General features: G+C 40.9%; 1 protein-coding gene across 1 annotated transcript in view; it reads left to right on the top strand.

Annotated features, from left to right (window-relative positions):
• mtrr (5-methyltetrahydrofolate-homocysteine methyltransferase reductase) overlaps window positions 1-16,160 on the top strand; it is a 29,283-nt gene extending 13,123 nt beyond the window's left edge. Inside the window, 5 exon segments of the mRNA XM_030757204.1 lie at window positions 1,122-1,301; window positions 2,073-2,191; window positions 8,306-8,398; window positions 12,310-12,504; window positions 15,113-16,160. Coding sequence (XP_030613064.1) covers window positions 1,122-1,301; window positions 2,073-2,191; window positions 8,306-8,398; window positions 12,310-12,504; window positions 15,113-15,257 — 732 coding nt within the window. The 3' untranslated portion in view covers window positions 15,258-16,160.
• The last annotated feature ends 10,380 nt before the right edge of the window (window positions 16,161-26,540 follow it).

Raw genomic sequence — 26,540 nt, 5'->3', positions numbered from 1 at the left:
ATCTGTCTCAAGCTTGTTTTGGATTCTTTTTGCCAGACCTGCAAATTATGCTGTATACTTTACTTTGAATGGCTGTTTGTAGATTTCATTGGGAGGAAGACATTGCATAAATGAATGGACTTTAAATATTGCATAGACTTTAGCTAGCTGTGCTGAGTTTAAATAGGCCAAGTGTTCCTTCTTTTTTCCTCAGTTAGCTAGTCATTGATTTGCTCTCCCTTTTAAGCTAGTGCCCATTAGGTTTGCTTTGAGGCTCATGTTGAACAGCAACATCTAACGCAATGTCAAAACTTCTCCGCTCCTCTCATTAGTCTCTCACTTAGCTGCTTGTGTGTGTGTGTGTGTGTGTGTGTGTGTGTGTGTGTGTGTGTGTGTGTGTGTGTTTGTGGGAGAGACATGGGGGAATGGACAGGAGAGAGGGTGGCTGTAGTTTATCAGATGTGCAGAGACATTAGAGACCTGCATTATTGATGCTGTGGTCAATAGAGGTCTCCAGTGGCCCACAGGAAACCGGTGAGTGAAGGATAAGAGTGTGCGAGAGTGCTTTAGCTGGCAGTGAAGAGCGGAACAGAGAGGAGGGAGAGGCATCTTTATCGAGGCAAAAAGAGAGAAGCTTTTATTCTTGCAGCATGCTTCTGTAGTTGAAATTAAATTCTGATTTGATTAAAGATATATATATATATTTATATTTTTTTTTTTTTTTTTTTTTTTTTTTGTGTTAAGGAGGCTGATAAACAGAATGATGCACATTTTAAGCAGAGGATCCAATAAACACTACCAGATACAGTGGATAAAGACTCTATAATTTCCTCCAAACGGAGTCATTTGTAGCACTTGTTGTGCCGGAGATATCTTTAAACAGTTGAAATTGTTCAAAATAGGTAGCTGTAAGTAATGGCCGTGCTGAAGTAATTGGCCTAAAATAATTTCACCTAATTTTCTGCTCTCCCTCTGCCTCTGCCTCTCTGTCTGTGTTTCACTCTGTTTTCACTTCATCCCTGCTTGTCACCGTCTGTCTGTATGCCTCGCACACACACACACACACACACTCACACATGCTGATGTTTCCCCCTGTCTCTGCCTTTTTCCATCTCAAACCATCTGTGGTGCAATCTCTGTAGCTCCATCTTAGACACCCAGGAAAGCTTCATTTTGTCTTCAACGTGGTAGAGATCCCAGCATGCTCTGGCCGGCCTGCGGGGAGGCGAGGCTTGTGTACTGGCTGGCTGTTTGACCTCATCAATCCTGGCGTGGTTTTCCCTGGGAAGGCTGAATCGTCCAGCAGCCCAGCGCTGCCAAAGGTAATGAGTAGACTGGGGTAGCGAAAACTGAAGTGACTGTGCACATTTGTGGTCTTGGCTGATAAATTTCTAAGTGCTCATATTTGCTGGTACAAGTGCTCAAGTGCTGTAGTAGTTGTAAGCGAACACTCGTAGGGTGAGAAAAAATAGATGTACCCCGTCTGGCTAGGTTGAATTCCTGCTACACTTTACTGGTCCTTACTTTTTCTTTGTTTTGATTTTTCCAATAAAATGGCAAGAGAGGTTGACTGCCCCATTCTCCTTTCAGTATTATGGTTCAAAAGGTACTAGAAGAAAAAAAAATGAAAGCAAGTGAACACAATGGCATGAAATTGTGCTGTGTTGGGATTCAGACGGTTTCTACTACATGTCTTATGTTGCTCTGAAAACTCAGCTTTACTGCATGAGACGTGTAAAGAGAGGAAGTTTGGGGCCAGTTGTGTGTGGTTAATTAAACAAAATTAGTTCAACTATGGCGTAAGATAACTGTCAAAAAGATGAGCCGCACAGTTTCTCAAATACGAATACGAATGTTAGAATTATGCACGCATCTTTTTGACAGTTATCTTACTCCATATTCAACTTACAGGAAGCAAATCCTCTCCACCACATACTCTATGGATTCCAATTGAAGCTCATGAGTTTCCTCATTAGTATATCTTAGAATATCAAGTAGATCAATTAATTGATTGGCAAGCCCACAGTGGCTTCTCAGCATTGTTGTAATTACTCTCATTGTTTTAAATGCTTTTTAATATCCTCTGACGCCAGATCCATGTCAGTTTGAGACCCAACTCCTCCTTTCGGCCGCCCCCTGACCCATCAGTGCCCTTCATCATGGTTGGCCCTGGCACTGGAGTTGCTCCGTTCATTGGCTTCCTCCAGCAAAGGTACGATTACACAATAGAATATCAACTTGCAACACAAGTGACTTTTTTATCAAATAAGAGGCTCGTTGCATATTTTGAGCTCTCCCATTTTGGAAATGTCTCCATCAAGAGGATTCAAGTATCATGTAATAATACACTTGAATCTATGCCAAAATCGCAGCTGAAGTAGGTCACTGAAATGTTGGTGTCAAGCATCGGGCTATGTGCTGATTTGTGCGAAGTGTGGCACACATATTTTCAGCTGAAATTACGCACCCTTTAATGAATATTCACAATGTTGAAGTGATGTTAAGTGCTCATCATCTCTGCATATTTTCTAGTAATCTGCAGAGACAATTAAATAAGACCCTTCTCAAAGCCGATAAAAAGACCACGTCATGTACATCACATAAGCCATAATAAATCTAGCAGCGAGGGCTGCCATCACGTCAGGGATTATGTCAGATGTTTTACTTATCTCTCCAGGAATAAATTAGACCTTCTCTGATGCACAGATTTATGACTTCTGTGATAAAGGGCCGAGAGTTAAAACAGCACATGGAGTGATATTGATTTGAATGTAAAAACTCCAGTAGGGTGGTGGTCATGTTGGAGTAAATCACTGGTTGTAATTGCCAAAGAAGTGATGGGAGGATATTGACTGTTAGCTTAGTAGGCTGTAGTTCTCTCCAGCTAGTTAAACCATCACTGCGCTGTAAGTCCGTGATTGAAGGGTACTCTCATTTTGAGGAAAATATGAGATTTTGTTTAATTGTCTGAATTGATGGTTAAATCAAGATTGCAAGAAGATGACCTGTCAGAAGAATTTAATGTGATTCAGGCTGATGCCAGTGTGTTGAACCAGGCTTACAGCCACCATGAATTGTCAGAAAGCGCAGTAAGCCTTTTTAGTCAGACTGACATGTCTAACTCTTGGGTGGCTTTGTATAAATGAGGTTGTGCCCAGTCAACTCCAATTGTCTCTAAATCCCCCGGATGTCTGCTCTGTTGTGGCGGGTGGTGTCCGCGTGTGATTGCTCTGAGAGGTGACACAGCTCTGGCTGAAGTGATGGCAGTGTTGGATTGTCTGCAGCAGATTTGGAGAAGGATGAGTGGTTCATCTGGGGTGAGACTTTGCTTGTGCCTGTGGGATGGAGCAATGAAGATAGCACGTTTTCTGACTGACCTGGTCACAGCACTCACAGGCAGACTCTTCTTCTTGATGATAAAGGCTCAGCCAGAGGACAGTACTCTGATGTAAGGCAGTGATATGAACATATTAGTCTTACTTTCATCCTTACAGCCGAAGCCAAGAATTGCTCTCTAAAATGTAAATCTATAAAAATACGCATTTAAGTGTGTTATTACAGCAGCACACGAGGACCTTGATTGATTTTTGGAAGGCTGTGTGTTCATAATGCAAAACCTTCTAATCAAATATATCCTTAAAGTTCAGTTTAGGATTTTTTTTTTTCTTATTATTTTCTTTTGATGTCATGTAGCTCGTCGCTGTTCCAGCATAAGCCCATGTGAATCAATTCATCAGCCCAACTGTCTCAACAGTCCCTTCTCCCCGTCTGTGTGTCTCATCTTCTCCCCTGCCAGCTGCGTATTCTGCTCGAGGATTGTAAAAAGCTGTCATGGTGCGCGGCATTGTGCACAGTCTAACTTGAGATTCCAAACAAAGCCTCGGCGGCTGACGCTGCACTCTGATAGGAGATAACAATCACCAGTTTGTCAACGGGATGCCGTATCTGCCTCGAGGCCCGAGAAGGGCCCTGTTAGCAACAAAACAACATGGGGACACTTCGATCTTCCCACCTCTCCCCTCTTCCACCCCCACTGTTAATCGATGGCTGTTTTCAAAAGTACTTTGTACGAGTTTGTTGCACTGGTAACAAGTAGAAGAAGAGTCTCTAAAGGTCAGAAGCTCACTTGGTAGTCCCAGGAGATTTTAATAAGGCCCTCCAGTGGTCTGGTATTGATTGCTGTGGTGTGCGTGGAAGGGTTTTATGGAGAATGTGATTTTCAGTGTCTTTCTGATTAGCTGGAAGCAGTGACAGTTAAACAAATATTGTATTTTAAGTGAGTGGTTAGCCTTAATCCTCTTTGAAGCCATAACATAAGTTTTTCTTTTTTTTGGGGGGGGGGGGGGGGGGGGGGGGGGTGGTCTGTTTTCTCAGTTTAATGCTGAGGTGTGCCAGTAGGCATACTTGGCACATTCAGTATGACAATTTGTATTAAAGTTTGTCTTTTTGTGTGAGCAAATATTTAACTTCCATTTATCAGTCTAAACAGGCAGCTGACTACAGTTAGTATCTTGCTTCCTTATTATGAAAACGTTTTGAATTCATCATGTTGAATGTATAGTGTAATTCTGCAATGTAGTTTCAGTGATTAAGCCTCAAGCTGTTGTTGTGTTTTGCCTCTTTGTATTTTTAGAATGTAGAAAGCCACTCAGCACTACTCGCATTGAGGTGCAAAGATGAAAATGAAAGATATGAGATAATTGTGATGTTTACCAGGTCTTAACCTCAGCTTCCCTTGCAGTTTCCACCTCCTGCTGATCATCTGAATGGCACTGAAAGGCAACCGCCTCTGATTTCGACCCCAAATGGAGTTCTCTGTAGATGCTGCCTTCCCCTGGGATTTTATTGCAGGCTGTTATAGTGTGGGTATGTGGTGTGATGTGATTTGTATTCAGGGAAAGGCGCCGGTGTGGTCTACTCAGAATGGAATCCAGGTTTTTCATATTGGTATTGATCCCTTTAGGGCAGGCGGCGAGAGGAGAGACGAGCACACTAAAATGAGTTTACTTGAGGCTGTTTGCAGATCAGAAGAATCTCGTCCAGGATGCTAATGGATGGGATTTGAGCGTTCAGATCAAGTCATCCAGACAGCTCTCTTACTGGGTCTCAGTCACAGGCATAAAGTTCAAACAAATATATTTTCTAAATCATTCTTACTAACTCGTCAACTTTACATTTAATTAATGAGAGCTAAGCTTTGTTTTTAGTATTCGCAGTCACACTTGTGCATTGAGTTGCCTTTCCCTTTGGCTAATTGGTGTAGAGCTACAACTAACAATTGATTAATCTCTTCATTATTTAAAAAAAAATGTAATCCTCTAGTCTATAAAATGTCAGAATATACAACCTAATTTCCAGAATAACCTGGGATGCTGTGTTAAATTTAAGTAAAAACAGAACACAATGATTTGCAAGTCATTTAGGCCTTATATTTAATTTGGTGTACTACAGAGGCGTCATAGAAGAATGCATGCATATTTAAAGAACATACTCATTTTCAATTCGATGCCAGCAACATGTTTCAAAACAGTTGCAACAGGGAAAATGAAATTCAGAGATGTGTTATGCTAAATAAACACTTCATAAACATCTCACTCCTAAATAGGTGAATTGGCAGCAAGTAAAGTAAAATGATTGGTGATAAAAAAGAGAATCTCAGCGAGGCCGAGACGTTTCTGAAGCAAAGAGAGGGAAGGCGTCACTACTCTGTGAAAGACTCTGTGGGGTAATAGTTGAGCAGTTTCAGGCTGAAAACACATTATGTAGAATTTGGAAATTCTGTCATCTTTGTTACATAATATCAGTAAAATGACTATATGCAAGGAACAATGCTGAGAACCAGTTTTTGATTGGCCATGAGTTTCTTCAGGTGGAACAGCATTAGGAACAAGATGTGTCTCCATAGTGGAAATCACTGTGTGGGCTCGGCAACACTTTGTCAGTGTCACTGAATTCATGATTGCAAGTTAGATCTCTACCATTCAAGGGAAATCCATACATAAACAAGATTTAGAAATTGACCCAAGTCAATTTAAGATAGACTGAGGGGAAGTGGAAAGCTCTCCTGTGGTCTGGCCAATCAATATCGTAAATTGTTTTTGGTAATCGTGGACGCCATGTCCTTCAGGCTAAAGAGGAGAGGAACCATCTGGCTTGTTGCAGTACTCAGTTCAGTACAAGCATTCCTGATGGTATGGGTGAGGGCAATATTGCACATGGCGCTGGCAACTTGCACATCTTTTAATGCGCCATTAATGCAAAATTTTGGAGCAACATATTTTTTTTCAGGAATAGCTTACTTATTTTAGCAAGGCAAATGCAAAACCACATTTTGTGTGTTGTTCAGCAGCGTGCGTGTTTAGTTAGTTTAGTTATATCTGCAAAGTGGTAAACATGCCTGTATACCAATTGAGCATGTTTTCCAAAAAAAAACATAAAGCATCCAAGTTTTAATGCCTAATATATTGTCTTTCTGCGGTTTACAGTTAAATAGGTTTATGACTTGCAACTCATTGGATTCTAATCTTTTGTACATTTTACATCATGTTCTTTGGGAACAGGGTTGTAAGAAAAATGTTTAGAGGTCAACTCGACTTTGTTGCATTGCCTGTTTTGTCCAACCAACAGTCTAAGACCTGAACATATTTAATATACAGAGAGATAAAAGAGTGAATGGCAACATGTTCAAATTTGATATCCAGAAACAAGCAGTTATTTGAAATATTTGCTTAACAAATGTATTAAATCAGCATTTTGCAAATTCTGTCCACCACAAGTCTCTTTAAATGCAGAAACATGTGCCGCGTCCTTTATAATCCAATTCAGAGTTTTATCATCCAGTAATGGCAACACAATTCAGAGTCAGAGTCTTCTGCTAAATTTAGATTTTTTCCTGACTTTGAATGAGATGTTTGTTTTTGTGGATATCACATATTTCATCTTGCTGTTCCGGTCAGATTTTTCCATCTTGTTTAAGTAATCTGCCTCGTGCTGTTTGAACTGTCTTGGCTACCTGAGTCTTATTAGCTGCTCTTGTGCAAAGGCAATCTTGATTATTTATTGTTCCCACGTGAAACATAACCAGCCCAGTTCTAACCTGTGCCTTCAAAGGAGGCCCTACACACAGAACTGCCTCCACATCCATTCAAAACTATATTTTGCATGGAGAACGATTCATGTGCAGTCAGCTTTTTTTCTTAATATCATATCATAAAGAGAAAAAAAAAATCTTCTCTGCTCATCTTGCAGTTTTAGACAGAGACATGAGATGATTTGAAGCCAGCTGTGCTACAAGTGTAATGTGGAAGCTCACAGTCCTCAGCATTGTGTTCAGTACTTGAAAATTTGCATCTTTTTAGATTATTTAAAAAATATTTAGATAACGGTAATTCAATTTCTTTTGCAGTTATTATTCTGTCACTTAAGCTATTAAATTAACCAGCAAACTATTTCAGCACAAAATTAAAAGTATCATCACCTGTTTAAGCACAAGATCCCTCCATTAGTCTCAGGCGTTGGCTGCCATTTTAATTTTGCGATAGCTGGAAAACACAGCAGGATTCAGTCTGTCTGTGAATACCAAAGGATGGGATTTAGGGAAATGGGCACCATATCCTCTGAGCGCAGCAGTGCAGCACAAAGAGCCCAGTCTCAGTGCCTCTCTGTGGTATTTCTCAGCCCCTTGTCATGGTTGGTCACTTCAGCCAGCCCCCTCCCCAAATCACCCACCCACAGCAAGGGTAACAGATAATGCCGGTCTCTTTAGACAGTCAACTGACTGATGGCATCATGAAAGGTTAGAGGTCAACTGTTATCTGGGAGAGAGCTGTCACCTTTGCAGCAGGTGTGTGGCACAGATAACGGCATCCTCAGAGCCGGTTTGTGCTGCTGCATTGCTGTTGCCTGCAAAGGACTCTGGGAGGTTTGCCAAACTCCAAAGCCACAAGAGAAATCACTTTTTCAGGAGCAGTTTTTCTTTTTTTTTTTGCACTGAGTAACACTTGTACACACATAAATGTATGAGTAAAACTCACATACATACACACACACACGCTGAGCCCTAGATTCATTTTCAGCAACTGCTTCTATTGATAGGACCTGTGTTTGTGTAGAATGTAATAATACATATAATGTCCTTCCTTATGCACTCAGGTTGTCTCTGTGTATGAGGTAATCATGCCACTCAGTGTCCTGTCATTACAGACAGTGTTTAATAGCATCACATCATTTCTTTAACCTTTTGCTGTGACGAAGGACTCGCTGTCCTCCGCTGGGCCTCAGTCTGTTTGTACTGATTGACCACTAACATCTGTTGTTTGACTTTCAGAGAGGAGGAGAGGCAGAAGAACCCCAAGGCCGTATTTGGCGAGACCTGGCTGTTCTTCGGATGCCGCCACAGAGAGCGAGACTATCTGTTTAGGTAAAGTGTATTTTTGCTTTCAGTTCTCTCATCATTCAGACCCACATACCTTTTGTGATTCAGATTTAGTACTCTTCATACCCACATCCCTCTTTACCTTGCTAATGCACTTTCCGTGTATTAAAATCTGTGACCTGCATAATGAAGACTGCAGTTTATTAAACTCAGCGAACAAAACTTTTTTTCATTTCTCCTTTTTTTTTTCCCCATTTGCAAAAGTAATATTTAAAATATTTAAGGTAACTAAATCACAAATGTGTGATATTAAAGCTACACTAAAGATGTTTTTATGAAATCATTAAACCTTATATTTGTAAAATTGGATCAAAAGTCTGTTTAAGGTTGGTTTTAGTGTTAATTCTGAAAGAGAATTATCATCCAAGTTTGTTGTTCTGCTTAGCTTTTTGCCTCAGTCACAGTAGAGTAAAAATACGATGACAACCTCCTTGCAACTACGAAACATCAGTTGGTTGTCCAGTGATTGCATTTAATTTTTTCACACAACCGATTGCAAGTCATTGCAGTGATCACAAGGTGATCGCACAGGTTGTCTGGAGGGAGCCAACCAGTCCTGACTCGGACTGAGTGCAATCACTCTCAGACAGATTGGCAAAAGGTTGGCAAATAATTGCCATTTAATTTCAAAACACAAATGCTTTACCAACACAGTCGATCTGAGTCTGTTTATAATAACGATTGGAACTCATCTGCAATGCGACTCTTTGCAACAGGGTACTCAATTCAACTGGTTGTATTCGGTTTATATTCCTACATAAACGCAAGGTTGCAGAGCACATGGCAACTGACTGCGAGTGGTTGCAGACCTGGACCCGTCTTCGAAGCAACCATTTCAAAGGCAACAAAATCACAAGTTCACTGCACACGGTCAAAAACATTTTGGTCGCACCGTGGTCTCCATCCCTTGTTTTCCCTCATTGCAACTGTAGCATTAGGAGCATTTTAGGTTCTTTTAACTCATAGTTGTAGTCTTTTCAATTAAAAGCTTTGGAAAGTATATTGTTCACATCTGTATATATATATATATATATATATATATATATATATATATATATATATATCCTTTGTCTGTTGCACAGACCTGTAAATGCAACAGTTATGTTAGCCATAACAACTTTCAGTGTCAACAGCCAAACCTAAACTGATTCAGTATTTGCTAATGTATTTAGATTCAATGAATGGTTGTACTCAGTCACAGCCTGGATGTTTGTGAACTGGAGCAGTGTTTTTCCCTCTCTGCCTTTTTTTTTTTTTTCTTAAGGCGAATCTGAAGGACTGTCACTCCCCCCCCTAATGAGCCGTGTTCATCTCAAGTAACGTTATCTTCACTCCCCGGTCTCTATTCTGCTTGGTTGTGATCCGTGTGTGAGGAGAGGTGGATTGGAGCAAACAGGGGAAACAGACACACACACATACACACGCACACGTGCGAGCGTGCACGCACACGATAACCGAGGGCAGAGGAGAGACGTGTTACTAGCACGGCTGTAAATGACAGCAACAGCTCTCACATTGTGCTGAAATCAAACAGTTTCACATAAAAAGGATTTTGTTTCTCATTCTTTTTACCTTTTCTTCTTTTGGGTGGAAAGAGAGTGGTCCCACTGAGGAGGGGAGGCCCCAGGAGGGAAAGGTAGCAGAAACCCCGGAGAAGATTTAATGCTTTAGATTTCAACGCAGGCGCTAGGCTGTATTATAACGCGGATCTGAAGCAGTTACCTTAAGTTTGAACCATTTTAAACTGTGCTAAATATTATACCGCCTTTCTTGAATTGTGAGCTGACATCATCCTCAGAGATCTTTGGTCTGATTAGTTTGTTTTGGCTTTTCTTTCTCCTCACTCCATACTAATTGATCAGCTCTTGGTAGTATCAGCAGTGAGCGTGTGCTCAACGCCGGTGCGCTGATCGAGTTCTTTTGCAGGATTAAATAGCATGAATGGATTAGCATCCTTAATCAAACAAGAATAGATCACAGAGGATGTTGTTTGTTCCCCTTTGTTTCCTCTATCTGTTAGTTAAATACGAACTCGCAGCCAGGTAGCAGGCAGTGTTTGCTCACAGTGTGGGCTTCTCTGATGAATACCCCCCCAGTGTTGACCAATATGATTAGTCTGTGTTTTATGAGCCACCCATGAAGCGTTTGTACTTAATTTAAATAGGTTAGCAGAATGAGAACGACATGCCTGTAGTTGAATTGACTGCTTGTATTCATCCCTGCTGGATTTCTCTTAAATTAAGTGCAATTTGATGTCTGGCATTGCCCTGGAATGCAAAAACCTGCTTAGTATAGTCTGTCGTGTTTTTTTTTTTTTTTTTTAAAGTGTCCCAGGTTTTAAAAGAATAGTTCAGCTGCTGTCAGGAATAGGGGTCGAAATGTAAACTTGCATAGATTGCTTTTAATGCTTATAAATATTAAGAAGAATGTCACGACAGGATGTGACCAACCCGCCGGTCGTGCTCTGAATGCAGAAGACAAACAGGGCTCGCAATGTGCCTCAATCAACCGCAGCACTTAACATCCCTCTGAGAGATTCATGCTCATCTGCCTGCATGCCACATCAAACCTGTCCTCCCCTTTCGCCTCTGCTGCACTTATCCCTCCCTCTGATGCCTCAGCCTCTTTATGGCGTGTGATTTCGTGCTGTAGGGAAAACATGACTGGAAGGCCCGCTGGGTTCACGTTAGGGTCCAGGATATTGCCACAGGCTGTTACGTGTAGAAATACACCGAGGAGTCTGGCAGGTTTTGGCTCTCATAAAACCTCGGTTTGTTGTGTGTTTCTAAGAAGTCAACTGTCATTTATCATCCGCCGCTTTCTGCTCGCACGGTTATCAATCTACGATGATTTATATTCAGACGTCAAGCAAACAAACTCGGCAATCCTTCTCCTTGCTATTCATGTTGTTGCTCTTGTGTTCAAACAGACTTCCTAATCACATATCTTGGTCAAAAAAAAAAAAATTCTTTTTAATTTAATGATGCCTCTAAATGAAGGTTAGATGGTAAACACACTGCAGAAAAACTAATAATTCTGGACATTTCAAATAGAACAAAGGGCAACAGTGTGCATCGCTCCCTTTAGTATTCACACCACAGCGTCTCTGTGTTATCAAAAAATGCCTTATTTTAGTCTAGGGGTTACTGCAAAACACAGACCCCCTGAGGCGAAGACCTTCACCCCTGATCTCGGAGCTGGGGCTGTTATGACTGTGTGTGTTTCTGCTCATTCTGACTGCTTAACTTTAAACAAGATGCTCTGAGCCACAATAAACCTTACTCCCTCACCACCTTCCTCCTGCCTTCCCTTCCAATAGCACCCCAGGCCCTGTAAAAACACTGAGGCAGAAGAAGGACTAGTTGGCAAGCAAAACACAGATAGAGAGCAAGGTTACACCCCACTGCCAGGCTGGGAGGATTGATTGTAAAAAGATGCTTATAACAGTGACTCGACCTTGCTTATGAAATCCATATTTTTTCGCACTTCTCTTGTTAAACAAGACAAAGTGGTTGTCTGGCACAGTTTTTGCTCAGACCTTTTGCCCATCAGTGTTCTGTGTTGAGTTTGACAGGGGTTTTTTTTTTTCTTTCATAGGACATGTTTGTAGTTACTGTCTTGTGAGACGGTGGAAACTATTGCTAAATATCCCAAGGGAGTGTTGGTTGTGAAAGAATAAATAGACACTGATAAACTGTTAAATTAAAAGTTTTTTCCTGTAAAACCATGAACAGGTGCTGTCTCACACAGTTGCTCCCATTCACTGTCACCTGATCTTTTCTCTACACCAACAGACTCTATCTTTGACAAGTCTAATTTTCACAAGTAAGGAGCAAACTGCCCAAGATTACAGGAACAACTTTAATAACCTCTGCTTGCAATTTGTCTTGTCCCAGAGAGGAACTTGAGGGCTTTGTGTCCAGCGGTACCTTGAGCCACCTCAAGGTGTGTTTCTCCAGAGACCACAGGGAGGACGAGGACACCACCACCTCAGCTGCATGTCCCAGATATGTCCAACACAATCTGCTTCTTAACAGCCAACATGTCACTGACATCCTGCTCAGACAAAACGGTTGCCTCTATGTCTGCGGGTAAGAGTGACACAAATTTTATTTCAACCTTAATTAATTCCTGACTGCACTTTTTTTTTTTTTTTTAATCCCAATGTTCACCTTGTTTGGCTGTGTCGTGGATGCACTTCTGTTAAGTGTATCAGTGCCTGCTGTAAGTGAAAGGACTGAGAGCATTTCACTCAGCTCCTCGTTTTGGCACGCACTTATGCTTCACCATCATAACATCATAACCATAAACCCCTCCGAAACCCTGCAATGTAACCTGATGTGCACCTTCCTGGAAATTTATTTACACGTCTCGTTAATGCAGCCCAGAACTACTGTGATTGGTCTGTTCAGAAGTTTCAATTCCTCCTGTGTATTTCCGGCTACTTTTTCATCAGAATTTTTGAATTTCTTATTCCTTTAAATGATCATCTCAATTAAAGGAATAATAATCGTAGTATCAATACAAGTACTCACAAATAACAGCAAATTCCTGGAGGGAGGTTGCTGAAACTATCGGTATGTATGTGTAGGAATGTACAGAGAAGTGGAAAAACTTGAGGGATAAATATGTTTGTCCCAAAAAAAAAAAAAAACAACTGACCACCACACATAGTGGGGACCCAAGAGGGGAAAAAGTACCAGCATTTTATTTGTTTCTATTGGATGTCACCGCATATTAAACACTGGACCACAACTGCAAGGTAATTAATGCACAATGCACCAAAACAAGCATAAATGGTGGCAACGATGTCAGGCACTTATGTAGGTTATGTTGTAGGCTCTACAAAGCTTCACCGCACAAGTCTAAATCAGGCCGTAGGCTCTCTCTGCATGCATGGTTTACCTTTATCAAGTCAATATAGATTATTTTCAACATTAGGCACATTCATATTTTTATTCTAGAGTAGCTTTGCATGATTTCCAAATGATCCTTACTTATCTCATATTGGGCCTTTGTGTAGCCAGTAGGTTCAGTCAGTGTCTCACAAACAGAAGGCTACAAAAGCAGCTCATTGGAGCAGTCATTCCAAACCTATGGTGTGTATCACCATAATGAAGTTTATCATCTTGCAGAATGAATTAACTTTGAAATATGGGCAGCGTTTGGGATTTGGGCTCTAACCCTGTTAAACTGACTGTGTGCCCATGCACGCAGAATACAAGACTGAAGATTTGAGGCAGGCTTCCTGAGTTAGCGTGCAGACTTATGGTCATTTCTGCTCCTGAGTCACTGAAGATGACTCAGGAGTTTTTCAATGACTCAGTGAATGAGCAGGAAAAATGATAAAGCACATAAGAATCTTGTGCTTTGTTTATCTGCTCATTATACGGTAATGCAAAAAAATGTAGACACTTAAAAAGTAATGAAGCTTTGTATTTTATTTGACCATCCTTTGGCTTTAAAACAGCTAACACTTGCAGGTGTTTGACAGGTACGTTGTTTCAGGCCTGCCAGAGAACTTGCCATGGTTCTAATGTGGATTTACAGTCTTGAGCTCTTTTTTGCTCAGATTCTGCCTTAATCCCCCTAAGAAGACCCCTGTTTATGACATATTTGCTTGTTTAGACTAAACCACACCACCCCAGTGTGTGATTTTTACATGGCATGTCAGGGTTGTGGAATCAGAGAGGCGTGACATCTAACACAGCAGTGTCAGCTTCCTGCTGTGCCGGCTCTGACTTTTACACAGACGACTATTCGGCTCTTGTCACCGCTTCTGCTGCTGGCTTCAAGGTGCAGCAACAAAGCCTTGCCATTCTGTCTTTGTACCTTTTATACAGAAAGCTACGGGCAAAATAAAGGTGCAGTATTCCCTCCTTGAACATGCTGTGTGAAGGGGCTTCAGTTGTTTCATGTTGTCTCTTCATGGAATCCCAAACTCGGTTGATGATGTTGAGATCAGGGCGCTGGGGGAGCAGTATCGTCTGTTGCAGGACTTCTTACTTCTTGTCTTTGAAGATATTTCTTTTGAGTGTTACTCACTGATGGATCAAATAAAGTACCATACAAGAAAGTATAATAATTTGAGGCTATTTGACATGAAAATAATAATGAGTTATTTTCTGAAGCTTAACTCGTGAATGATAGATGCTGACGTGCCTTGTTTGTAAGAAAGTATATTTTTTAAAGCTGAAAATAACATCCCTTCCTCAATATCTTGGCAACTGTTGCTTTCACTGTAATGCGGTATTGTGTTATGTTTATATTGTATATGCACCCCTTCTCCCTGCACCACATTGATTCTGTCAGAACAAAGACCTAACTGAACCCACAGAGGCATGTATGTGTCATGCCAAATCACGTCAGGGTGATATAGCTACATGCCACATTTTTTTCCCTCATGTTTCATCCTACTTGTCTGCTTTCCCCACCCTAGAGTGGATGACTTTTGAAACATCAGGACTGGGTGAATTTTTTAGAGTCAGAAAATATCTCAGTTGGATGATGAATCTCCCCCAGTATGACTGCAACAGCAAGATGGATATTTCAGCTATTTCCTTCCAGGATAGACTCCAGCCCCGGCTGTGCTTGCCGGGTTTCTAAAAGATTGCTTGCCACGGTGTATGGATATATAAAAATCCTGTCGCTCGATTATATTGCTCTTTTGCCTACTACATCTGTTCTCTCTTTCTCCAGGGACGCTAAGAATATGGCTAAAGACGTGAATGAGACCCTGATGGAAATAATTAAAACAGAGCTGCAGGTGGACCAACTGGAGGCCATGAAAAGACTGGCAGGGCTTAGAGAGGAGAAGCGCTACTTACAGGACATCTGGGGCTGACAGTTGATGATTAGATAAGGGCACTTTGCAGGATCCACAGGGCTTTCTTAAACCTTCTTTAAAAAAAAAAAAAATCAGCATCCTCAGCTGTGACCTCGAGAACCATAAAATTGTGCTGAAGCCTGGAGATAGTTTACACAACTCAGTGTTGCCAAGAAGGGATGCACCATGCTGACCCGGGGATATCGGTTCACTACACCATCTTTGGCTTTGCTGTTTGAACAGAAATGACCTTGGTCAGGGTCAGGGTGCTGGAGATTGGTCCTGCAGCGTGGAAATGCTTTTAGTGTAGACAAGCCTCCTCCATTTGTCCTTGCTTGGGAAAAGGCATTTACTTCCATCAGCTGTGATGGAGTGATTTAGATGAAACCAAGAGCGGGATGTCGCTTCTGCGTAGATGGAAACAACTCAGCAATCTGTAGTTGTTAAACGAAACACACATGGGAAATGGTTTATTGTCATTCAGGGATAAAAGAAATAGTTTTTTTTTGGGGGGGGGGTGCCAAACCACTACTGCCTTCTACATTTATAACTATTTACCTCAAGTCTCAAATTTTGGATGCAGGTTTTAATGTGTGCGATCCTAAAAAAAAAACGGTTGATTGACAGCTGTATAATTTAACTCTGTGGAGATGAGGGAGGATTTTCAGTCATTTATCATTACCGTGTGTCAAGACTCGAGCACAGAGGGTGTGATTCTCACTGATAATGCAAAGACCTGACCAGAGCAATTCATCTAACTGACTTTGTTTGTGTCTGTCTGCCCCCACATACCCTGCAGACTGCCAGTTTGGAGGCAGCGAACTGCAAACTTTTCTAAGTCCTGCAAAACCAGCTAAAACCTCTCAAACTGTGGGTAAAACAAACACATCTGTGCTTTGTGTGATCGGGAAATAAAAGACATTTCACAGTAAACCTTTGTTGTCTAGTGTTTCTTTCTGCTGTGCACCCACAGGTGTGTTTGTAGATGACCTTACACGCATACATTTGAAGTGTGGCTTTGCATGAAAGGAGAGGCTTTTGAGAGGCAATGGGAATTATATGGCGCTAATGAACTGTGATTGATTGGGAGCGATTGTTTTATTTAAATTTAAAGATAATTTGATTGTTCAAGGTGACTTTGGTCAGAAGACGAAGGCTTGCTCTGCTAATTGAAGGCTTTTCACAATGGGCTTCTTAGTGCAGCACAGAACCCCAGAGAGAGGCTTCTCAGAATTAAATCTTCTAACAGCAGTCGTCTTTATTTATCCTCTTGTAGGAAGGGGGGGGAGAAAAACATGTTTACAATCTCCACTGCCTAAGCTGTAGATGACAACCCACTCGCTACTTACTTTTTGGGTTTTTTTTTTTTTTTTGAGCTAAGCAAACAAAACATTTACTGTCACGGGAAACAATCCCTGATAGTGAATAATTGGTTTAATACAGTGTCATCAAAGGTGGTGCTGTCCTTGTGTTTGTCCAGGCGCAGCTGGCTGCACCTCCTCACTCTCATCTCTCAGCGTCCCACTGCTTCGCCTAGTCACCAGAGCAGGGGAGGACAAAATCAAAATAATGATGCTGTGGTAGCCTAACAGCATCACCAATCTCATCTCGCACTCATACGCGCACGCATGATGCATGGCCTCTATTCAATTCAAAGTTGCAATCTGAAATTAAATACTAGTATACAAATTGTTACAAGAAACAAAGTTTAATCAAAGTGACGTGACTGTAATCGCTCTGCCCTTATTTACCTGCTCTATTAACATGCCCTCGTCACCGTTTAAAAAATGATGCCAGTGTAGAGCCTGACGGCTGCTTATGTCACCCTGTCCAGCGACCACCTACGACTGATGAAGTATTAAATTATGTGTTGATAATTAAAAAGGCTCACAGCTGCAGTTTTGTCCTGCAGTGAGAGTGAAAGACAGAGCAGAGGAGACGGTCAGGAATAAATCAGCGTGCTGGAGGTCAGCTCGACCGCAGAACGGTAGCACCTCCGTGATAGATGCTCCTTGTTAAGAATGGCTTAAATGAAGCAGAAAGATGTGTGCTGAAGATAATGACTCTTATTATGAAAGTGTTGAGTGAGCCAAGTGGGGAGATGCACTTTATATCAATGAGCTCCCAGATTTTTTTTTTTTGTTGAAAAGACCTGCTTAACATTCGACTCCTCGTGCAGAAAGTACAAGTAGCGATGATGATGAGGAGTGTAACTGGAACCTCCCACACGAGATCTGCTAGGATGGTTCCTTAATTAGGCAAGTGACAGTATGTCCAATTCATTTGGCAAGGGTCCTTAGATAATATGACTAAAGCTCAAACAACAGCGGTAGTTTTAAAAGTAAACAGTAAGTGGAAACCAAGTTTTGTCCCTTGTGACAAAACTATGGAGGATTCAGTTTCGCAGAGATGCTGTGTGTACCTCTGTGTGTGTGTGTGTGTGTATGCGTGTGCATGCTGCTGGGGATAGGAAATGGAGGATAGTGTGTGTGGGCTTTTTTTTTTTTTCCAGTTCAGCTAAAATTGATAGTTGCCCTGAATGGCCTTGTTTTCAAACTGGAACATTTGTATCATATTTTCAGCAAAGGATGATAATTGCATCCTTATTTGCAGGTGCTGCAGTCGACACCCAGCACTGTAGTTTCTGTCAAAAGGCCGAAGTTTTGATTTAGGTTCAAAGCTGTTGAGAATCCTTCCTTTACTCTCGCTTTGACACAAGCAGAGAATATCTTTTTGTCTTCTTCAAGTTCAGCTAACTTATCCTTAATTGTGTTTTACCGTTAAAAAGAGGCACTTACACTTTGTCTCAGCTCTGTCTGCCATGAGTGACTCGGGAATGTAAAGTCATCTCTTTCACGTGGCATTGATGACAGCCCTGCAACACACACACACACACGTATGAGTCAGCCTTCTCTCCAGCATCCCAGCTGCGCGCACACACACTTTAACTTCAGCATCTGTCAGTGCTGGAGAAAAATCTATGTTTTCCTAAAGAGGCGGCAGTGCTTCTATTGAGTTTCCTGTTTTCACTGTGAGATACCAGTGTTGTTCTGGTCTCTGTTTATTGATGCACCAGGAGAGATACCCCTGCTTCCGATTTGGCAGAACAAACATTTGCTGTAATTGATACTGGCAGGAGGAGGAAGTATTCAATAAGAAAGTATTGTTCTCCCACCGGGTAGGATTCAAATGGCCAAAGTGAGCACACTGGAAAAATATCAGAATAAATTTCAAATATATGCTCACAGACATTTACGTGTGACCTGTGGAGGAAGGATTTTTTCCATACCACTCAGGTACCGCGTGTCCAAATGAATTAAGCAGAAAGTGCTTGGCTCATCAAATGTATTAATGATGTTTCAGCAATGGATGTGCTTTCTGTCTCCATTAGTCAAAAAAAAAATGTAAAAATTGGTTGGGCATTTTTAAACTTACAACGACGGATGAACACTTAGCAGAATTTATGGTCTCCTCGGTCCTGACAGCCATAATGACTTATGCAAATTGGAGGTTAAGTGCTGAGATGAGGCAGTTCAGCAAAAACATGCACGTACCACCGAGGATGGATGGAAAGGTGGAGGAAAACGCAGATGGAAGGATAAACTGTGACCGCCTGACATTTGTTCAACAGACATCTTTATTTGTTGAGTGGGATATGGTGAGTTTGTATTGCTACGTAGCTCAATTTAATATGTCTGGGGATATCTAAAAATGCACAAAATAAAATTAATTTAAAAATATAACAGATTCTCCGGGTGTCAGCTTATGTTTAGCTTGATCTCGCAGTGATATATTTGCTCTGTAAAATGACAAAAAGATAAGAATAAAGTTCTTAGAATTTAGACAGATGGTTGGGATCTGACCCCCACAGCCCTGAGATGGACTCAAGACCCCGTCAACACCAGAGGGGGTCTTGAGTCTAGCTCTGGACCACCTTAGCAATTACATGTAGCTTGGAAGGAGTCGGTAGAGGTGGTTTGATCAGGATGCTGCCCGGGCACCTCCTAGATGAGGTGTTTCAGGTATGTTCTACTGAGAGGAGGTGCTGGGGGAGACCCAGGAAATACTGGAGAGACTACATCTTTGGGCTGGATTGTTCCCCCAGAAGAGCTGGAGGAGGAGGGGGCAGGGAGAGGGAAGTCTGGGCATCTCTGCTTAGACTCTCCCTGTGACCGTTGACAATAAAGTTATGGCTCTCCAGACATGGAAGATTCTTAAACCTTCATTCTTTGTAAAGACCACTCGGGGAGGTGAGAGCTGTGGTTGCAAAAACCCAGCAAACATGGTTGAAATCCTGATGTCGTCTCCCTGGTCAAAACTGATCGTGGTACGACTGCAAAAGCTGAATCTTCAGGTGTTGTCAGTTTTAGAGTAGAGGTCTTGTCAGACTTACCGGTTTAAAATCATGCACATATATGTTTTAATTATTTATTTAACTTTTTTTTTGTTATTGCCTCCCATCCATTTATTTTAATTATTGTTCTTTAACCACTTTTGATGCTTTTTCCCCTCAAGCCTGTTCATGTCCCCTCAGCTCTTAACAGAAACTTATAATGTAATGTTTTCAGACTCGGATAGCTAATATGTCCACAGGTATTCGTTGTACTTTGATATGACAGGTCTTTGAATTCAGTTTTCTGCGCAGTTTTAAAAGGCTTCGCTGCAGTGACAATGTTTTTATCTAAAACCCTCCCCTTGTACTTTTGCTATTCCACCCTGGCACTGGCAACTGTCCTAATATCCCCCAATGCTTGATAAGCAGGCATGAGCTGTCTGGTGAGTGGGGCTCATCAGTGGCAGATTAATACCCAGCTGTACTCCCTGCGCCATGCTGTGAAAGGGATGAACAAAGTGAGGCTGAAAGTAGAGTGACACAGTAAAGAGGGAAAGACTAACCGTAAAAGCCTGGAAATTGGGCTAAAATATAGAAAGAGAGCAGAGATTGAGAGAGGCATTCAAAATCAATTTTCCTTTGAGAGGATAAGGATGGGAAGATAAAGATGGTGAAGATAAAATGGACAACGGGAAAATGTGAGAGGTGCCTGACCCTGAATCTATTAGTATGCTTTCTGTGCAATGGGAGGGGAAGCAGGTTGAGTTACATCACCTGAACCTTTTCCAGGTTTGACTCCTGTAGAGACGGGCTCAGTCATCCCACAATACAAACACTCCCACACACACTCCCACACACACAAACACACACTTTAGCACATTAATAAATAATACACCACAAACTGGTTGTCCTCGTATCCAGGGTCCAAGAGCCATATAAAAAGTTTATACCTTCATCAAAACTCATAACATGGAAAAGAAGTGAAATATAGCCCCCGAGGCAAAAGAATGCATTAAGGATGCATTTAAAAATGAGCAACTGTTTGTGTGATTAATCATCGTCCCACAAAGTGACAGTCTGTGTGTATGTAATGGGACAACTGGGATTTTCCTGCGTAATTATGGTTTTATTGAAAAATCTGTACATACGGAAGCGCAATTACGAAGGTTACAACATAAACTGTTTGCAGTGCAGTTCATCACCGTTCAAGGCAAATCATGCAAGAGTGCGGGAATTATGTTTTCTGCTCATTTGAGAGATTGGGCATTAAATGAATTTGATATGTGGAGATATGCACATGTATTAAAAATGGAGATTAAAAACAGGGTAAACAAACTAGTGGAAGGAAAAAAGTAAGTTTCAAAAACAGACTTTTGGTCTATGTAAATTATAAAGTTTTTAACTATGTGTTTATATATATGTGTGTGTGTGTGTGTGTGTGTGTGTATATATATATGTAAAATTCATGTATTCTTAAATGCATTTTTTGTGTCTCCATCCAATATACAGTATATATTTTTTAAATGGTTCTGCAGGAGGTTTCTTCCTCTTAAAAGGGAGTTTTTCCTTCCTGCTGTCTCCAAGTGCTGCTCATAGAAGCGTTTGTCTGATTTTGGGGGTTTTCTCTCCACTCTTGTAGGGGTAAATAACTAAATCTTTCACTGCTAAATGTTCCACTGTGTTCAACACTAAGCTGCTGAATTGGTCTGACATTTGGAGCTTTTTCACCAGAAACAACTTTCTACTGTGGACAGAGGTCAACAAGAGCAGTGAGAGTGAATCAAAACAATAAAACCCGAGTTGTAAAACAAAGGATAGAATGAATATAGTAAGATGAATACACTGCTCAAAAAAAGAAAATTAATTAATCATCACAGTATAACACAAAGTCAGTTAAACCTCAGGGATATCAGTCTGTCCAGCTAGGAAACAGAAACCATTTTTTTCACCTGCTTTGGTGCAAATCAAAATGACAACAGGTGCACTGGAGAGGCAACGAGACAACCCCCCCCCAAAAGGGAATGGTTGTGCAGGTGTTCACCACAGGTCATCGCTCTCTTTTCTTATCCATCCTGACTGATTTTTTTGAGTTTTGCTAGTGTTCTTGTCACTGCTGATAGCATCAGACGGTACCTGCAGACCATTCAGGTTGCACGGGTAGTCCAGGTCCTCCAGGATGGCGCAGCCATACGTGTCATCACAAGACGACTTGCTGTGTCTCCCGGCACAGTCCCAACAGAGTGGAGAGGAGCCCAGGAGAGCTGGACAGGGCTACATGAGGACATCAGCCCAGCAGCAGGACCAGAATCTGCTCCTTTGTGCGAGGAAGAACAGGAGAAACACTGCCAGAACGACCTCCAGCAGCTACTCATGGCATGTTTTTTTGACCAAACTGTCAGAAAAAGACTCCATGAGCATGGCAACAAAGGCCCCTTAGAGGGACTTCTTCTCACAGACCAGTGCTGTGCAGCTCACTTTTTATTTTTCCAGTGAACACCAGTACTGGCAGGTGCTCCAGTTGTGCCTGTTCGCTTCACTGAAGTTTAACTTTGTGTTATTCTGCGATGGTGAAGTGATCCTTTTTATTTTTGAGCAGTGTATTTTCTTTGACTTCTTTGTTTGAGTCTTTCTTTGTGTTGTTTCCAGTTTTATTCCGAAAGTATGACCTTATCTGATTTCCCGTATTTGTTTCTTTCCCGACTTTTGTGGTAATTTGCTCCACCCTTATTAGGTTCTCTACAGAATCAGAATCAGAAGAATTTATTGTCATTACATGCCAAACATACAGTGAAATTACGTTCCAGAACACCCATCCAAGAAAAGACAAACAAGTCAAGCAAACAGGGGAGATAAGTGTCTGCAGCCTTGCAGCCATCAAAGGTGCTGCCGTTTTAAAAGGTGGAAACATAGAGAACACAATGGGGTAAGTGAGGAGAAAAAAAGCATCTCATACTTTGCCCCGTACCAGGGCAACATATGAGGTTAAAAAAACCCCTCTGCACATATATGCAACTCTTCACTCCCCCGTCAGTCCATCCTTTTCTAATGTTCCTTGGCCATCTTCAGCTTTCCGATAAAATTCTCACTTTGTTGAATCTATTTCCTCAGTTTTTGTGTTTACCTGAACTCGGGTAACTTTTGATCAACTTCTTGTTAAACCTTAAATATTTTGTATTTGACCTGTCTCTGTCTTCTGTCCTGCATTTGGGTTGCATCTAATTGATTACTACTGAATTACTGATACAAGAACTATTTATTAGTGCGGGTTTCATGTAACCTTCCCCTTCTTCACCCTGGTGTCCCCATCTGACTTGTTTAGTCTACATTTGGGATTTGGTACCACTCTTAAAAGTTAGTTGAGTCATTGTTAATGCAATAAACACTTATGAGTGCAGCTTTGATGTAATCTTAATTTAAGCTACTGGTTATCAGAAGGAGTTTAAACGCATGCACTGCATAAAAGCGCACTAACTGTGCAGATGATCAAACTTGTGAGCTCCTTATTGAAGCACTGTTGGAGAACCTTTCGCATTATATCAAAGGGCTAAACGATTGAGCCGAGACACATGTTCAGTGAAGGGTCGGAGTTCTCCCAAAAAAACCGTTATCCTGGAGTTTGATCCAGAGCCAGTGATTAAAAACAGCTTAAACACGGCACTGTTCTTTGGGAGCTGTGATAGTACTACAATGCACTGCCACGGCTGTTGCTAAGTAACTGCTACAGCAACTGATCTTTTCATTTTTGTACTAATAATAGTGAAGGCTTTATTTCTGGCAGTCAACACATCTTCCTCTTAAAGTAGTGGCAATGACACAACTCTCGTCATTTTGATGACAGTAACGATGAAGGAAAACAGCGAGGTCCTTCCCCACAAGCGCGCCACATTAAGCTACACTTGTGAAGTTTTTTATTACAGCGTGTAAATAAAATAGATGAACTATAGGACTTCCTGAATGAGGGCAATGCAGGGGACACGCTCATGCAGTTGGAGTAATCATCTGCTGATTTGATCTTTCAGAGGACCCCCCCCCCCCCCCAGAATAAACAGCCAGCTCGCACAAAGCTGTGATTCTTCATCATGCGATGCAGTGAAAACTATTTGCGCACAATTTAGTTTCATCTCGTATTAAACAGTGTTTAAAAACAGCTGTTGGAAAATGCAACAGTGTAAAGTATGGAACATGCACCGCAGAGTCCCGGTTGATTCATTTATTAACACCCCTCTGTTCATGCTATTCAAACATTGGTATTAATGATGAAACTGGTGCTCATAAAAATACTCATCATTTTGCCTTGCAGTAACAACCAAAAAAAGATACACCTACAGTTTTTCTTTGACGTACAAATTCCCCACATTTTATTGAAGTTACAAACTTTTGACTAATCAGAAATAAAACTTAGCTCTTTGCCACCTTTGTCCATCATTTTCTCTTGCTTTACTGAGCTTGTTCTTCTTTTTAGGTCTTTTCTTCTTTCTTCTTACTAGGCCTCTTTCTTGTGTTTGATGGTACCCCAGTAAGCCATGAGCCGTAATGCACGATACCAGGAACCTGAAACAATGGCAGGTAAAAGAAAACCAGGCATAATTTATTTTTCTGTGAAATGTAAAATGTCTTTTAAGGACTCCAAAAAAAAAAGTCATGCAGAGAACTTTTATGTGGTTTGGATCCAAAGTGCTTTTCAGAAAATTCAGCGGCTTCTATAAGTTGTATCTTTATAACTAGAAAACGAGTTCACATTTAGCTTTGTGTATTCAGTTTTTTTTCGGGTTTTCTTAAGGAAATTAGGTTATCAATAACTGTTGGCAGGCTACAGATTAATGTGTTTGATCTGCAGCCACATGTAATCACTCTTTTTCAACCCCCCAAATTGGTCTGGTTTAAACCTGTTGTGTTTCACCCAGGTGATCAATAATGATGCTGCTGAGATTGTTTTCACAAAAGAATTTAAGACTTTCCTGCACTCTTTTTAAATGAAGTAGTTTTGCCGTTAATGATTTGAATGTTGGCTTTTAGTGAGGAACAAAAGGATTGGTGGGAGATTTTGGTACAAACATTCAATTATTGCAGCAAAGTCTGGGCGATAAAGTATTGATCCAGTTAACTTGCACACTTGAACTGCTGCAAAAGTTGCTTACATGGTCCAGATAATTAGACGAGTGTTTCACAGTGGATGTTTTGGCATTTCATAGCTAGAAAATGTCTAACAGATAAAGTTAGAATGGCTCCATTTAGGTGAGCCAACTCCAGGTATGGGGTATGCTGGCTTGCTGTAGCGCTGGAACACTTACTGGAACTGAGCTGAATTTGTTTCACCTGTGCTTTTCCTCTTGTGGGAAGATAAAATGTGAGCCCTGAAAAAGGTTTGGTGCACACTCACAAAGATTTTGGCTCATTCGCCCTCTGCTGAGGTTGACGCTCCAAGACAATTTTTTATTTTTTTTTTGTAGCACACATTTTAACATGCTGGTGTAAAAAATAAATAAATTAAAAAAAGCAACAGAGTCATTATTATTGTTTTAATTCAACCACTTCTCATAGAAATGAACTAAATTGCTTTCTAACCAACAAAACTAACCAACCAAATTGCTTTCCCAGTTGCGTTCTATAATCAAGCCAACAACTGAATTGCGGTTCAGTTGTTGGCTTGATTACACCCAAAAGCAATTTTCTGTTTAGCAAGAGAGCACAGTGCCATAGTTACAATGAAAGTCCACAACCTTTCCTTAGCCTGAACTGGGCGCTGTGAATGACTGTGTATTTGCTACAGGCAGAAACTGTCCTCCGTTATCATTGACTATGTTACAGAGGCATTCAACATTAGTTAACCAAATCCATCCTTATGTTTAAAGAAATAATATGTTTACAATTAGATTTTCTTCATAGTCTTACTGTGCCATTTAGGTGTACGAAGAGGTCAAAATTACAGCAGCTCTTGTTGTATACAGAACAACCAACTATTTGGGCATGTGCCCTTTGTCAAGAGACACCCATCCACAAAGATGGGTTGGTCATGTGGCTCCAAGCCAGTTGCTGTCCCAGAAAAGTCAAGTGCAGTGTCCAACAGAGGATATGAGTCAGTGTTTGGTCTATGAACTGGAAACATGCAACTAACAGCAAGTTAAGTTTGCACAGAAGTGGCTTTTCCCTAATATATGCTTATTTTATGTGGCATAGGCTTATAATGTGGCAACATACTACATGCTTAACCTAACTTATCATAATGATGTAAATATTGATAAGCACAGTGCAGTTTCTTTAAGTTATTTTGAAGGATTTTAAATAAAGTACAGTCTTTAATGTGTGTGTAGTTTTTTTCTATCCAAAAACTTGCTCATCTCTCTGTTAGTCTTTGAATTTGAGAAACAGTGGGCCTACCAGGTGGTGGTCGCTAAGATAAAATGTGAAGGAAAACAAAAAAACCTTTAAAGGAAACTTATCTTGCAATAACATTTATTCCCTTGGGGAAAAATCACCATTAATAAAACAGCCTTTCAGTAATATCCACCACTCCTTAATGCGTCCCTATTTTTCAAGTCCTCGATGACGTTTCCTTGGCAAGAAGAAAGAACAATGTTGCAAAGTTTGTCAGCAGCTTTTTGCTGAATTCACCACTCTTCATTTTTATTTTTGAGATCTTCTGAAACTTGGCACAAATACTCTTTGGGTGAGGCTCTACAAAATAGGGGAGATGGATTTTTGACTTTAAAAAAATTGTTTTTTTTTAGGAATTTTCCAGAAATACAGTACATCGATGTTTAACTTTAATCCATACTCCTCCCTGATTCCTAGGCCAACTCTTCTGAAACTTCAATGTGCAAAACTCTACAAAATGCTTCAGACAGTTTTTTCTTTTCATTTTTTTCCAATTTGTTTTGAATTTTTTGAATTTTGATGATAAACAGTACATTTATGTTTAACTTCAGTGGCTACTATTTATTGTCTTTTCTTTTAAAACTTACTACAAG

Source organism: Archocentrus centrarchus, chromosome 20 (genome assembly GCF_007364275.1).
Source record: "Archocentrus centrarchus isolate MPI-CPG fArcCen1 chromosome 20, fArcCen1, whole genome shotgun sequence".
Lineage (NCBI taxonomy): Eukaryota > Metazoa > Chordata > Actinopteri > Cichliformes > Cichlidae > Archocentrus > Archocentrus centrarchus.
The sequence above is the reverse complement of the archived record's forward strand: the minus strand, read 5'-3'. Positions and strand labels throughout refer to the sequence as shown.